Here is a 16750-nt window from a genome sequence, read left to right on the forward strand (position 1 = left end):
CTGCAAGGTTAAAAGTTGTTTTTTAAGATAATAACTGCATCACCTGCCGAACGGACCCCAGGACAGATCTTGGATTAAAAGCAGCTATCTAACAGTACAAATCGTTTAGGGGGGTCAGATTGTGGTTAGAAAGTTGCTTTAAAGGTCATACACTAAAACCCTCAACAGAATGCAGGCATCCCCCTCAGTATCCTGCATTATAGCAGTAGAAATGCAGGGTAAAGATTCCTGCGTCATTGTGAAGAATTTGATTTCCCTTTCAATGAGATGTTCTATTCCAGTAGAAGTATATTAGGAGGTGTATTATGTAAATCCTTATTTTGCACAATGATGCATGCTTTATATAAGAAGTAAATTGATAGGTAGACAGTTTACTTATCAGAAAAGAGAAGGTAAATACAGATTGCTTTGTATGGAGATTATGCAGGTTTCCTCCGGGAGTGCAAGGACCAAGCTGTACCAGAAACAGCGACTACTCAAACTGAGAAACCCCAGCACTTCCATGGCTTAAAAACTATATATTGTGTGTTGTAATTCATATCATTATACCATTTGATGCTATGAATACGAACCAGTTGCGAGTTCAGAACACATCAAAAGCTTTGAAGTGTGTTGGAAATGTAGAAATAAAGGCTCACTTGCACCTGGGTTTAATAAGAATTATTTTTTTACAAGCAGATGGGCTCAGTTAGGGCTAGAAAAATAAAGTATACTCACCTGCCCCAATCTCCCGCTGCACCGCTCCAATAGTGCATGGACCCACTGTTCAGCACTTCCTGGTGTCGGTCACTATCACTGACCGCAGCAAAGTCCAAGAGAAATAAACCCACCTAATAGTGTAATAAATCTAAATACAATATTGTAAATATAAAAATTGTGCTTTCAGAAAATGAATATTGGTGAAGGTGCGACAAGCTTTTTGTATTCCAAGCACCCGAGAAGACCAGGGTACTCAAGTAGTCAAGCATCAAACTTCATCGAGCGCCCGAAGCTGCACCATGTTCGACCGAACATGCTCGCTCATCTCTAAAAGAACATGTATTTATTGAACTAAGGGTCCTTTTATATGGCCAAATGTGTCGTTAAAGATGAGGACTGATCAATGGGATTGCTACAGACCTAGGCTGCACAAATGATCACTGCATTGTTCGTGTGGCCTATTACCTTTATGGAAAGATGTGGGGGACTACCCATGATTTTAATGCCTACACAAAAGTTGCAATCATCCAAAGAACTAGAGATTTCTTATTCGACAGCTGATCGCTGGCCCTTTTACACTGGCCAATTATCAGCATTGAGCTTTTCTGGGTGAGGTAATGACATTTTTTAATAGTCCCTATAGACCTTGGGGGAGATTTATCATACATGGTGTAAAGTGAAACTGGCTCGGTTGCCCCTAGCAACCAATCAGATTCCACCTTTCATTTTCCAAAGAGTCTGTGAGGAATGAAAGGTGGAATCTGATTGGTTGCTAGGGGCAACTGAGCCAGTTTTACTTTAGGGAGGGATATGCCAATGCCAAACAGCTTTAATGGCAGCTTCTCTCTTAGTTGAAATCCAAGATGTCTGACCCATCCTTTGCAGACATCATCTGTCGGGGGAAACTTGAGAAGCCCCCATACACGTTTGAGAGTTAGCAAAAATCCACCAAAGTTGGCAATTTGGGTACATTTAACTCAAAGCCTGGATGGTGGGGGTGGTGGGAGTCCTTCAACTACAGAAATGGTTATGAAGATAGGACATAAAAAATCCAAATATTTTCTAAGGCTGGAGTTCCGCATATATGTTCGGAATGCATTTTGGAAGTGGTGGAAACATCCCTCCCCCCAATAGCCATGTGATGTTGCTTAAAATCCCATTGTACGGCTATTGACGGAAAAAGGGTCTGTGTCTTTCATCACCTTCACCACACATTCTGAACATATTTGTGGAAACCCAGCATGATATCCATTAATCCCAACGTCCTAGAAGGTTACCTACTCTAACATTACCGGGGCATCCGCTCTTGATTGTTATTCATTGCGTAGTAATCGAGTCACCTACGGTCCGGCTCTTACAATGCCCACACCTCTCCAGAAGCCATTCAAGTCAAAGACCTTTGTGCTGCACTCAAGAGGATAGGTGTGTGTGTGTGTCTAACTTCACCTTCTCTCCTTGTCACATCCACAAAGGTTAATGGATAGGGATGGAAGTCTGCTCTAGAAATCCTTTGCTGTCCGCACAAGTCCCCATCTCCCCGTTTGCTAATGAGGACCCAGCTGCCAAGTGTCAGCGCTAATGAGTGACACAAACAGCATGGCGGGAGCTGTTTACAGCCCTGAAAAGTTTTAATGGTTTGACCTATAACTTGCTGAGAGGAACAAGAAAGTGTTTCTGACATCCTCACGGAATATCCTTACCATTATAGGACAGCTATTAGAGGCGAATACCTAATATTTCAAACGCACACCGCAGATACATTGCACGGAGCCTGATGTTCCTCAGAGCGCCTGTAAACTGCAAACCTCGCCTCATTTACTTGCTATGCTCGGTATTAAATAAGGTTTTGTCTTAACTAAAAACTGGATTGCTCGCAGTATAGAATCATTGCATCGGGTTCATAGGAAGGCCACCCACTGCGCTAACTAGGAGCGCTGCCTTAATAGAAGGTATTATGAATACAGTAATTAAAACCTGTCTTCTTCGTGTCTTTTATTAGTTCATTGCCCAAGCAAATCCCTTATTCACTTTGCTTCTTTACGCCGTAGCTCTCCTCATCCTTCAGAGACCCATTAACATATTCCAAGGCAAATAACATATTTTCCTGTCTTTTATATGGACTAAAAAATAAAAAAAATAAAAATAAAATTCAATACAGCTTTCTAAACAGAGTAGTTAAACAATAGGCGCTGCCACACTGTCAAGCACTGCCATCTGCTGTACTCTCTCGTCTCAGCTCCTGTCTCTCCTGAAATTCTCCGACAGATTGCAACCTCTCGTAGACCGAGCAGCAGGAAAGGGTTAAATGTAAAGGCTGCGCCATAAAGTGCCTAGGAAAACAGATCAGATTTATATGCATGAATAGAAAAAAGATATAGTTGTATGGATATATAGAGGATGGATAGAAAGATAGATAGATAGATTAGAGATAGATAGATAGATAATAGATTAGAGATAGATAGATTAGAGAAAGATGATAGAGAGATAGATAGATGATAGATTAGCAAAATATATTCCACGGCACACGGCTGAAGTTCCAAACGTGATAAAGTGTTTATTCCATCAAAAATATGTTTATAACATTGTGCAGCACAGCAAACTTAGGTATATGCATATACCTAAGTTTGCTGTGCTGCACAATGTTATAAACATATTTTTGATGGAATAAACACTTTATCACGTTTGGAACTTCAGCCGTGTGCCCTGGAATATATTTTGCTATTTACTGGGAGTCCATGGTCAAGACTTATCTACAGGCACCGGAATTCCGTTTTGACTGCGGGAGTGCTGCTCAGATATCACCTTGTGCTAGATGATAGATTAGAGATAGATAGATGATAGATAGATAGATGATAGATATTGGTTGGGTTGAGTCTAGAACCCGGATTAGGACCCGGTGGCTGCAGTCAGGATAGGAATTCTTGAAAACAGGAGATAATGCAAATGGTTTGCAGGATAAGAAAGAAGGTTCTAGGGCATTACCGATTCTAGTTTTAGCACAAGTAATATCCAGATGTTTTGAGACACAGAGAGGATAGAAGAGATCTGAAAGCAGAAACTCCATTTGCATAACATTTGCAGTTGAGAGGCGAGGCTAGAATTCCCATCTGCAGCACAGTGAAGCCACTTGTGATATTCGGAATATCTGCACATCTGTATCTGTTTAGTGCGTTGTAACAATTTAGCTGGAATGATTACACACTGCACACACCAGCAATTTAGCTATTTCTTGACATAGAAATGCTCGGTGTAAGATGTAATGAATAGACAAAAGGGAAGATGACAAGATGAATTTGATCAATGCTAAGGATGGAGAAGTGAAATATGCATGCAAAGACTGAGGGGAAAAAAGAGGGTTCTACCGAGGGGGGTAGAAAGAATGTCAAGATTCTGGCCAATTAGGGGCCTTTACATTGCCTATATAGTGCTGGTGGTCTCTGGTGCAGCCATGACTGAAGTGGCAGATGTATTAAGAAGTCGTGCCTTTTAATGAGCACAGGTCTTTTTAAATTCCTTTCTTAAAACGAATGTACTATCAGTACATTCACTTTAAGTTTTGCACATGGATAGAACAGCGCCGGCACAGAGAAGCCAGTGTCGCTGTCCTTTTTTTGATCCGTGGTTTGGTTTCCGCATGCATCGCTGTTCTATTCCCGGGCACCAGCCCACCTCCAGTGCTTCACCCCCCGCCCAGTGCCCAGGAACAGAATTCTATCCATGTGCAAAACTTAAAGCAAATGTACTGATGGTAAATTCACTTTAAAGGGAACCTGTCACCCCCCGTTTCGGGACAGAGCCCGGCCGACCCCCCCGATGCAGAAACATATACTTACCGCTCCCGAGAAGTCCCGGTCCCGGAGCCCATTCCGCCGCCGAGATATCCCTGTCTGAAACCGCGCACATGCTCACCAGAGTCCAACACCCATAGAGAATGACTGCTCCAGTGGTGAGCGCGCGCGGGGCTTTGGACGGGCTAACTTGCCAGCGGGATGGGCTCCGGGGCCAGGACTTCTCGGAAGCGGTAAGTATATGTGTCTGCACCGGAGGACCGGCTGGGCTCTGTCCCGGCACGGGAGGGTTACAGGTCTACTTTAAAGCAAAGGTACCACTTCCATTAGTAAAAAATATTTTTAAAAGACCTGGTTGGATCCATGGCATAGATCCTGTTATTCAAACCGCTGCCAGGTTCTCTGCACCCCCAGTGCACTAATTTCTCCTCCCCTGGGTGATGCATTGAGGTAGAGCCAGGCCTGGGCTGGACTTGATTCATAAGGCCACGTCACCCAGGGGAGGAGATATCAGTGTACTGGGCCCACCTCTAGTGCACCCAGCAACCCTGTTTGCATATAGAGAAACACTAGAAGGTTTGAAAAATGGACAGTGCCACCAGGATCTATGCACCGACGCTAACCAGGTTGTATAAAATATTTTACAAATGGAAGTGGTACATTCACATTTATGTTTTTGAAAAGATTGGACCAGCAAACCAGCCATCTATAGGAAGATATTTATGTGGTAAGTAAAATTGGGAAATAAATACACAAACTAGTGCTCTTAAAGGAAAAATTGTTTGCTCTCTGGTGCCACCTACTGGAATGTAGCTTTCCGCCAATGACTTATTCAAGAGCCTTTAAAAATGACTGGGATTGTAATAAGCCAAGCCAGAATTCTCAAGGACTCTCCTTGGATATCAAAAAGAAACATATTGGAAAATCTCATTGTAATGTAAATCATCCCTCTTCTAGTATGGCTGTGAGGATAAGTTGTCTAGTCAACCATTGGGGCTAATGGCACATCTTCCATTCAAGACCCGGATTAACCCCAATGACTACATTGTGAATAACCTTTGGTGAACTCTTGCACAATTCTTCAAACTATTAAGGATTTTTGCTTAAGTCTTGGAAGCAGATTTAAAGTCTTGAAGGAGAGAACCGTGTGACTGTGTTTATAAGCCGCTTCTTTCCATGTGTTTAACAGGAAGCAAACTTGTCATACATATTCATCCCGTATTGCCCTCATTCTTCTTTAGTGCATTTACTTTCCGTTGCCGTGCTCATTCTCCCACTCTTACTGCCTCTTCACCTTTCTCATTCATCTTCTGGGTCTGTCAGTTCCTTTTACTCATGTGATACATTTTATTTTTATTTTACATTTTTTTCCTCCAAGGTGCTGTGATTTTTTTTTTTTTTGCACTTATTTAAAATTGAAATATTGCCGTATTGCATGAAGCGGGTACATTACCGCTTTTCTGCAGGCTGAGTTCTTGGCATGGTGGATATTACCTTACGCTAGTAAGTAGTATCAATGATCTGTTCTCAGTGAGCTGTGCATGTGGTCAGAGCAGCCTGACTGTGGTTATTCTCCACCATGTTCTGAGAGTCATGAAAGCGCTAAAGAATCTGAGATTTTTTTGTACATCCTAATGGCAGCAGAAAATGAAAATGTTGTTCTGGATGATTTATAGTTGAGGACCATGAAAATAATTTCAGAAAATGAAATTTTCTTAGTTCTTTTTGGTCGCTTTGCTATTGATAGACACAAAAATTGTTTGTTGTTTTTAGGTTGTCTTTATGTTTCACCAAATGTGCTTGCTTACCACTAGAAATTAGTAAACTTTGAGTACACTCCGGGTCATCTCAACCCGATCTGTTGGCATTTAATTATCGATTGCTGCCGATGCAGCCCTAAGAAGTCCTGCAAAAGCCTAAGGGCTGCAGCCACTGGTACTCAAATGCCGGGGGTTTGGTTTCAGACAAACCTGAACGTACTTAATTTTTGCTTATCTCTACTTAATTAGAGGCTTTAGTACTTGTAGGTGCCAGCAGGAGTCATGTCACCGTACTAGCGTATTGGTACTTACTGTGTAAGTTTACACAAGTTCTGCAGTTAAAGCAAGTGACATCTACCGAAGTATTGATCCAAAAGCCAACAGAGCATGGTCTGGGTGTTTAAAACAATGAATGTCTGGGGCCCTTTGCCAGCCGCTATAGCCATGATCCACTTGGTCAAGTTTTCTCCTGAAGTGGTTTCTATAACATTGGTGATTAGATACATACAGAATTACAGTAAGATGCATGGTCATTTTTCTTAAAGGCATTATCTCGATCTTGACCACATGAGAATGTTTTACCTTTTTGTAGACCCATCTCTACTCTTTCCTTCATTCTCTTCTGGACTCTTTACAGTCTGGTTTTCAAACTATACACTCCACAAAAATTTCCTTTCTAAAGAGTCAATTCATCACCTGATGACTAAATCTATCAACAACTACTCTCTAAAGACTCTTAGATCATACTGTAGTCCACCAACCTCAGCTCTGAGGACTTTTTTCTTCTCTGACCATTCTCTCCTGCGTATTTCCCAGCTGTACCTCTTCTTCTTCTTCTTCTTCTTCTTTTTCTTCTTCTTGCTGTTGGGGTTCCTCAGGTCTCTTCCCTCCCCTTTTCCCTCTATACAGCTCATATTTCAATACAATGTCTATGCTGATAACCCCTGATTACTATATATATATATATATATATATATATATATATATATATATAGCATTACTTCCTGTGTCAGTCAAGCAGTATAAGTAATTTACAATGGATTCATCCTGACAGTTTTATTGATTTGCAATCTGCATCATCACATTAACTGTGTTCCATGAGGAGTAAGGTCTCACGTCTTGACACCCATTGTCCTGTCCACTCATAACCAAGCTCAGTCCATGCTAAACAGTCAAAAGTGACAAGGCATTGATCTCCTGTCAAAGCTAACTTAGTAAAGCGCACCTGCACCAACCCTATGATTGGCACTGGGAGAAGGGATTCTTTCAATGGCCCCCTAGCAGTCCAGCCTTACATATTCAATGATATAACCAGACTACAGTAAGGTATAAGAAAAAAAAAATATTTTCATCTCATTTAATAAGAACGAACTATTTTATGCATAATTTAAAATTTAATGTGGAAATAAAAGAGGAAATACATACCCATAAAATAACAGTAAAAAATGTAAATGTAATAAAAATAAACAATAAAACATTAGAAGTAGATTAAATGAGGATATACTTTTATCGTAGGCGCATAAGCACCCAAAGCAGATTGTTAAAAATAAAAAAGTGAGGCGGCTGGCGGATATCTGGGGTGAAGTTGAGTGTATTATCATTAACAGATTCTGGAGGAAAATTTGATGATCATTTCTTATGTTAATTCATCTTATGTTGATGAGATTTTTATTTTTTAGATCTTTACATGCTGGTAACCCAGGGTCATAGCTAGGGAGGATGATGAGTTGTGTACACCCTAGCTTCGACCCTGTGGTTACTTAATATATTTTATTTCCACATATTACTACTTAGGTGTGTAGGGTCCACCCTAAATTTATATGCAAAATGCAGAGATGTGTATTGAGGGGCCCATTGGGGGAACCACATGTTTCTCTGCAGACCAGTTTAAACCTGATCATGATGCAAAATTAGCAAAGTGCTGGCACCTAAAATTTGTTCATGTACAGGAAATGAGAAGCTGAACAATCATTCAGCTGCCAGTTATCTCCCCCAGTCCTCCCCATACACAGGAACATTCGGCACAGCCAAGCGTCCCAGCATTATTTTTTATGGGAAGGGGTAAGCCGCAGCGAGAGAGCCCTGACTGTGGCGTATCTCTCCCGAAACAAAGGAGTCGGGCGGTGATTTTCTATCAAGCCCGACCCCTGTTTCTGCATAAGGGCTCTTCTGACCATCCACTAACAGATGATGTTGGTGGACTATTGGGAGAGCCCCATTTACCTTACACCGAGGGCCGCGAAAGTGTATGGGAACCTTATTGTTCTATAATTTTACTAGCAGGAAGTCCACTAAAATGTATTGCTTTCTTGGCAGCCTTTCAACTTTATAGTTTTAAAACATTTAAGTGGTTCACTTAGAGGGTGCCTACAGATTAGAGATACATAATATATCATTCTTTCATATATTGTTAAATATGGAATATCTGACAACTTCAGTAAGCTGACCCTAGTGACTATTGCAGGAGGCAAGGTTATGGAACCCAAATCTGCTCTTCTTGTCCAAACTGAGGCTGTTGAGATGTCTATATACCTAGAGGTACCTATATAACAATTAAAGATATCTCTCCCATAGTCCCCATAGCCGCACAGAGGACACAAGGAACATCATCTGTTGGAAAACTTTAATATAAAGTTTATGGAATGGTGGTGTGTGAAGTGTACGATGGACGATCTACAGCCAAAATAATTTTTTTCTTTCTTTTTGGCTGTTGTAAATTAGGCTATGAGCTCCAACGAGCAGGATACTGCACACAGTATTCATTACAGCCCTACATAACATGTTTGTGATGGATAAATACAGACTAATTACAGGAATTGTAGGCCCCTTATTTGTTACAGTGTCATCGGTACTAACCCAAACCTTCAACCATTAAAACCAGGCCTTATGTCACACAATCTGTCTCCCAGAGCTCTAAACTGGGACGGCTATAATAGTCATTTACTGCTCCAACGCTCTTTTTCTCTGTCATTCATTGTGTCATCCTGAAGAAGGGATTAGAAATGTTTGTGAAATTCCCATCCCCCAAATTAGCCTTTCCCCCTCATTTCTCCTCTTGTATAAGATCTCTTTCATTCCTTTGTTCCAGTCCTCCTAATTCTCCTTTTGTTTAGTAACATTTTTTGCTATGTGTCTCCTCGCTCTACGCGTCTCCAGCTCTCGTCTTGGTAGCCGTTTCCTTGGCATGCGTTATTTTCAGTGTCTTTTCGGATGGGATTATGATAAATGGATTGGTTTTCTTCGCATGAGCTGGTCCTAACACCTCTTGCTCACGTTGGGTCATGCTGTGGCGGGGTTGGAAAAGGAAAGATAGATGAGAACAAGGGATTAGTCAGACAGGACCAAAGGGAAAATTAAAAAGGTGATGGGTAGAGAGGAAGTAAGGGAGACAACAGACCATATCGTGGGATTCAGCCTGGTGAGAGTACATTTTCCCCAATATAAAAAGAATCGCCAGTGAAACCGAGACCTTGTTAGCCAAATCAGTTAAGTATCATGTGTGTCCTCTGTACCAGCAAACACTAGACTACTTTTGTTTGCCTGCATTGTAGGGGAGTAGGGTTCTAGCAAGTAGCATTTTTTGCAAAAAAAAAAAACTGAAAGAGAAAAACTGATGCATTTGTGTGCACCCGTTTTGATCAATTTTTCCATTGACTTCCATTATAGAAAAAAAAAATGGATCAAAACTGATCAGTTTTTTTAACCTTCACAAAAAAAACGTAATAAACCTCATTTTTGTGAACCCAGCCTTAGAGTACTATTACACGGAATGATAATCGGCCGAATCGGCCCAATTCGGCCGATTATCGCTCCGTGTAATAAATACAACAATCAGCCGATGACAACGATCATCGGCTGATCGTTGATAAAGGTCTGAACCTATAGTTGCTACGTGTAATAGCGGTGCACGGACGGCGACTGACGATATACAGTACATTACCTTTCCAGGCTGCAGGGCTCCTCTTGCAGTCTTCTTCTCCCTGGGTCCCGCGCGCTCCAGCTTCAGGCCGCTCAGCCAGTCACAGGCCGGGACCACCACGATGTCCCTGCAGCCCTTGTTAAATGATAATCAGGCCGTTTAATAGGCCCAGCTAGATTGGCGCTCGTTTACAGTTATTAACGGGCCTTCATCTGGCCATGTAATAGTACCCTTAGATGTAGCTAAATAAGATACTTTTAAAAAGTGCCCATCAAGGACATAGGTTCTCCGCTCAGGACCCCCCTCTATAAACTACAATTTAGAGCCTCTCTATAAAACTAACTCCTATTCTGGTTGACGCATGTCGTTCACCAATTACATGGATTGTCATTCTTCTGAAAATGTATGGCGGAGGGCACTTCAGGGAAAATGTCTGTCTGGCTATGGCTTGCCTTGGCAAAATCAGCTGCTTGCTGTCCTCTGGCAATCATATCATCGATTCAGAAACCACTTTTTTTAAAGGGGGTTTTCCTACAAAGCAAAATTGGTAAAATCAGATATGAACCATATATGTATGTCAAGGAGAAGTACAAATTGACTGTTTTATTTTAAGTAAAACGACCTACATCACTGAACTGTTCTTCCCCCACGGATCTGATCACTTCCTGGTTTCCTATCGGAACTGTGCCCTTGCTGTTGCTATGCAACAGTGCATACACTTTCCCCCAATCCCCCATGCTTGCGTAGAATAGAGACTAATGAGCAACATGATGCGCTAAGAAGGTCGTAACCAGGGGCAACAGGGAAAAACAATACAGGCATATGGGGGATTAGTAAGTGTATATCTCTTAGACAGTACATTTAGAGGAAAAAAAATGCTTGTACAGTGCTTTTAAAGCAAACAATGGGAGGGAAAGAGTGGACATACCAGAATACGGAGGCAAGTTTGCTCAATGAATGTATTTGCAAACATGTATAATTTGACAACACCTGCAAGTTTATCCATGTTAATTGAGATGAGAATAGCCCTCTAACATTACATGTACAGTACATAGATTTTAACTGTAATGCTTAATTTTAACTGTGGGGGCGCTACAGGGACATTGGGCATGTGCTGTCACAAATTACAGCAGATCACTGAGCGATTTCACCAGCAGGACAGTAAAAAAAAAAAAAAAAAAAGGATCGTCAACAACCCCTCGCTTCCTTGCTTTTTTGTTCCATTGTGAAAGGAAATGCCCTTTAACTGAGGAGCGTGTCCCAGCATGGAAGGTGTGTATGATACAGTGCTGAAAAGTCACAACAAAAACATTTAAGTATTGTTTTTGTGATTGGAAATTATTTGTTTTACAATGCAAATCTTTGTTTACGTTGAGAGGCTGATGGCAATCTGCCGAACAACTGATCTCCCTGCGTCGCGTCTCATGTTATAAGTAAACACAGATAATTATCCAGAAAACAATGTTTGTTCTGTAGTTGTTCTTTTTTTCTTGTACTTTTCCTGTACAGTCTTATGGCTGAGGCAATGACATGATGGCATGCTTCTAGGGTTATTTTTTACTGTCAGATGACGATGCCTACCATCAACTTCACAAAGCAGAGCTGTAGCTAAGGGCAAAGGTTCAGCTTGCAGCCTTAGGCTATGTTCACATAACGTATATTTTCTATTAATCACGGCCATTGTTGCAAATTACATCTCCGGCCGTGATTAATAGAAAATGTACGTTGCATTGAAGTCAGATTAAATCTGGCCGAAGTGTATACACATAGTATACACTCCGGCTGGGATTCCTAGCAGCCACCCAAAAAACTGACATGTCAGTTTTGTGCGGACGCCATTCAATAAAAAGCGGCTGCACAGAACTGTCAGTTCATACAATGGAAAGTGCAGCTCTGGCCACACTCTCCATTGTGTGCTATGGTGAATTGGGATGTAGGCACACCCGAATGTGCCTGCATTCCAAATCAAAAGAAGTGAAGTTCATCCAGGCGGTACTGCAGTACCGGCTGGGATTAATTTTACTGACACCGGCCGTTCTGTGACACGGCCGGGTCACACACAGTATATTTAAGTCAGTATATTGGTCCTAATATTGCAACCAAAACCAGGAGTAGATTGAAAACACAGAAAGCCTCTGTTCACACAATGTTGAAATTGAGTGGATGGCCGTCATATAACCGATAATATTTGGTGTTTTTTAAAAACAACGGCTGTTGTATTGAAATAATGGCAGTTATTTACTGTTATATGGCGGCCATCCACTCAATTTCATCATTGTGTGAACAGAGGCTTTCTGTGTTTTCAATCCACTCCTGGTTGAGGTTGCAAAATACTGACCAAATACTGACTGAAATATACTGTGTGTGAACCCACACAATGTAAGAGACCAGACGTTCCGTGACCCGGCCGGGTCATGCAATGGCCGGTCTATGAAAAGATCATCCTGGCCGGTACTGCAGCCGGATGATCTTTGCAGCCGCAGAGTTCTGATGCGGGCTCATCCGTGCGTGCCTGCATTAGAACTCTCCCCTGCACGCTCGCCCCATAGTGTGCACTTACAGGGTTACATGCCAGTTTTCTCTGGTGCCGCGAGAGATCCCAGCCAGAGCGTATACTATGTGTATACGCTCCGGCCAGGATTCCATAGAAGACTAGGCAACTTATATCTTCGTAAAAAGTACGGCCGTTGTTGCCTATTTACAAATTTACAAAAGGATACGTTGTGTGAACATAGCCTTACTTTCTATCTTAATAACCAAGCCAAACCTTGGCTTGTTGGTACTCTATCCTGCACCCAGTACATGACCCCTCCTGTATGGTCCCCTATAATAAAAGTACCATAGGAAGGTACAATACAAAGTCCATAGTGCCTACTCCAGCAATGTGCAAGTTAAAGGTTACGGAATATGAAAAAAAAAAAAATCTAAAAATTTGTTAGGGAATCAAAATTCAACAACAAAAAATGCTTCTGGAGTAATTCACGTTGTAAGACCTGAAGCCATATTCCTTTGTGACATGTCGGAGATGGCAGTTATGTATATCCGTATGCTTTACCAGCATTATCATTTGACAATTTGTTATTATTATAATAATTTTTTTTCCGAGTCATATAATGCTTTCTATTTGCACCAATTTTATTCATATATTTGGTATTTATTAGAACTAGGGCAAAATCAAAAGAGAAGCTAAATTTTGTAAAACGTTTAATTATTAATCACTTAATGCTTTTTTTTTTAAGTCCTAAAAGGACATAATGGTACTTTAGGGATTGAGGTCAAGGGCAAGGGTCAAATAAACAACACATTCTGTCTCTGTGAACTAATCAGGAGTCTTGATGGAGAAAGCCAAGACAACTGGCTTGATGAAGGCCAACTGGGGCTAAAACGTTGCCATCTGCACTTTGATAAAGTGTTTGCATTGGAGCTATCGTGCTTTGGATGACTTCTGCATGACTATCATAGCAACAAAGTGGTGGGCAGTCATCTCAAGTTCATCGCAGAGACTTTGTGGTGGTGCCTGGGGATCTGTCTACTTTGAACTGTAAGGAGTCTTAATGGAAGTGGGGAATTTCCTGTTCACTTGTGCACATTCTTACACAGCTCTCCTACTCCCCCTATAGGCGCAAAAAAGAAGTAGAATGGGAACAGGGTCCATGTTAAAAGCTAAACCCTATCTGGTGCAACATTGGGAATCATTTCACTACAGATGGCTTGTATCTAGCCTATGAAGGGGTATAGGTTACTTATAATGCAATGGGGGTTGGGGGCTTGTTATATAGTGTACGTGTAGCATCCCATATACAGCAATATGTCCATATACTGTAGGTTTATATACCAGTGCTTCCATTGAGCACCATCATTTTAGGCCATGTTCACACTATGTGTAACACCAGCCATTCTGTGATCTGGCCGGGTCACAGAACAGCCGGTGTACTGAAGATCATTCCGGCTGGCGCAACAGTGTGCGCCCGCATCCGAATTCACTGCTGCACACAATGGGGCGTGCAGCCGCAGAAAACTGACATGTCATTGTATACACTCTGGCCGTGATTCCATAGATGGCAGCACAATGTAAGTTTTTATATTAATCACGACCGTTGTTGCAAATCGGCCATGATTAATACTTAACTTATATTGTGTGAACATGGCCTTATTCCATACTAGGATGTTAGATCATGACTAGTGCAGTTATTTTTGGGATATTAACAAAGTTTCCAACAACCCTTTTAAGAAAAGAAAAAACCTTTCCCTCCTCCATTATCTATGCAAATTCAGGCTTTAAGAGATTTATTTTTTTCCATAAGCAATGCCCTATGATTGATGTAAATTGATTCTGTACTTTGATACCTCCCATTACTGTCAAGCGTGTCTGGATCATTATTATAATTGTTTTTATATTCCATACTGTTTCACTCAGCGCTGCTCCTAGGCACGGTTTACCTGCCCGAATTGACTTAGGGAGACAGGTGAAAAGAGACCCACAATAGGGCTTCCCTCTATGGGTTGTAATTTATTGAAGTATAAAATAAAAGCGTTTGTCAAGGAGGTAATATTCATGAAGACGGCTGTAAAATTACCATTCTTACCCTAATGGCCTGACCTGAGGTATGTATTATAAGGGTCTTCCAAGGAATACAAACTGGAGGAGGTTACGGTTGGTCTGATAATCCCTCTCCTTGTTTAAAGACTCTTTAAGGCAGGGATGGGGAACCTTCAGCCCTCCAGCTGTTGCAAAACTACAATTGTCATCATGCTAAAGCTTTGGCTGCCCGGGCATGATGGGAATTGTAGTTTTGCAACAGCTGGAGGGATGAAGGTTTCCCATCCCTGCTTTAAGGGATGAATAGTGACTAATAGGGAGGGTACCTCCTATAGGTGACACTAATGAGCTGTCTTCTTTCCTTCTGGAGAAGAACTATTTTGCTTACCTTTTTCCCGGTGAGTCCTGTATTACTGTATGCCAGTTTGGTAGTCTCCTAAAGAAGACACATTGCCCTCTGTTATCACCTGAAGTATGGTGGCAAACCAGAGGGTGCACACCTGTGAAATGACTGAGACCTGTCTTCCTATGCTGGTGACAGATGTTGTCATACTGGCACAACAGCTTCTACAGAGTCCCCCAACCTAAATGGGTTAACACAGTGAAAGGGTACTGCACATGTGATTTAGGTGGTGATAGCTCCCATTGGGGACGTCTTGCAAAGGTGCAAAGGCCTATTGATATGAGGGATGCTCTCGATATTATGATGCACATGGTATACTAGATGCTGAGGTAGTGAACATGTAATTCTTCCGCAGCAATTTAGGCATGGCTGGAGCATGGCTTACCCTTGTTTAGGAGAGGTATTCTTAGGAGTTGCTGTCTGAACTGTATCAATAACCTCTGTTTTCTAATATTATACAACCCAGTGAATCCCAAAGCCTATATCCTCACTTGAGCTTGAGGTCATGTAAAGAAGGTTGTCAGGACCTTGTTTCTAGGGCTGTCTTGAAGCCTTGGAAGGTTCTAGGCTAAGCTATAGGGTAGTTACCCATCTTCTCCTCACAGACTCTGTACAGACCTCTGTCTCCTCTTTATCTTCTTCTCTTTGTCAGGAGGGGGCAAGGATGGATCACCGGGTTGAGACAGTTTCTCTGTAGAAGCTATTAAGCCCCAAGCAATCTCGGGTTTAGGCCTGACTATGAAAGGAGGGAAATGCTGCTAAACGCATTGTACAGTATTACAAAAGTGCAAAATCCTATATAAAACAAGGCACAGTCAGCACCTAGCAAACTGACCCAGTGGGAAGAAGCAATATAATGCTAATAACCGAGGAAGGGGGTTCTGGACGTCTTGTCAATTATCCAATAAAAAAACACCATAAAGCACTGCAGGCAGACATCTTCTAGTTAGAGGTGGCTGCTCCCATTGAAAAATACAGATTTCAAGCACAGGATATATAGAAAAGGTAGACATTAGGTCTAGCATTTCTATAACCTTATACTTTTCCAGCTACTTATATACTAAAGATTGCTTTCCTACAGTTACTCATTACATGCATTACCTTTTTCTATCTCTCTTTCTAAGTCTTGGGCAGGATAATGAAGAACGTGACTTTAGGTAAATTTGTTCATCTTAGTCATCACCTGTCTTATAAATGTTAATGAATGACCCAGTGACCTCCATGTTCATCCCTGGAGAGAAAGTTTAATTTGTGCAGAAATTCTTTTGAGAGAATGATTAAAGCACATTCCAAGGCAAGAGATGCTCTCGAGAAAATCCAGTGGGAAGATGAAATATAAGAAGTCAACCAAGCACAGCCTGATATTAGATTAGTGAATGGTAAAAAGGGAGGTGTAGAATATGATAATCACTCCAATGCGGGCTACGCAATTGTTCAGTGACTGTCATGGTCAAGAAGAATTTATATAGACATCAAGTGGTATTGTCTTTGCGGATTATGTTAGTTCAGTGCATGGCAATGAGGCATGCTATTGAGGAATATTGGCTGCCCATAAACATTGTGGCCTGGGTCAAGTGGTCATCTATTCGTTTAGGTTTTAGATTTAGCATTCCTTTAAGATTGATAATATGAAGCCATGCA

At 41.5% G+C, this 16750-nt stretch overlaps 1 protein-coding gene and 1 long non-coding RNA gene across 5 annotated transcripts in view; one reads left to right on the forward strand and one right to left on the reverse strand.

Moving 5' to 3' along the window:
* EPHB1 (EPH receptor B1) overlaps positions 1–16750 on the forward strand; it is a 244583-nt gene that overhangs the window by 45966 nt on the left and 181867 nt on the right. Inside the window, exon 1 of one of the 4 annotated variants that reach the window (XM_069975674.1) lies at positions 11417–11438. The exons of the other annotated variants lie outside the window; for them this stretch is intronic. Coding sequence (XP_069831775.1) covers positions 11432–11438 — 7 coding nt within the window. The 5' untranslated portion in view covers positions 11417–11431. Of the gene's footprint in view, positions 1–11416; positions 11439–16750 lie in introns of those variants that run through there. 4 annotated transcript variants of the gene reach the window in all.
* Positions 8889–10871, reverse strand: LOC138795002 (uncharacterized). The gene is made up of 3 exons (XR_011363549.1): positions 10793–10871; positions 10188–10697; positions 8889–9531 (listed from the first exon to the last, which is right to left on the reverse strand). It is a non-coding gene; the product is annotated as an uncharacterized lncRNA (long non-coding RNA).

This window comes from Dendropsophus ebraccatus, chromosome 6 (assembly GCF_027789765.1).
Source record: "Dendropsophus ebraccatus isolate aDenEbr1 chromosome 6, aDenEbr1.pat, whole genome shotgun sequence".
Lineage (NCBI taxonomy): Eukaryota > Metazoa > Chordata > Amphibia > Anura > Hylidae > Dendropsophus > Dendropsophus ebraccatus.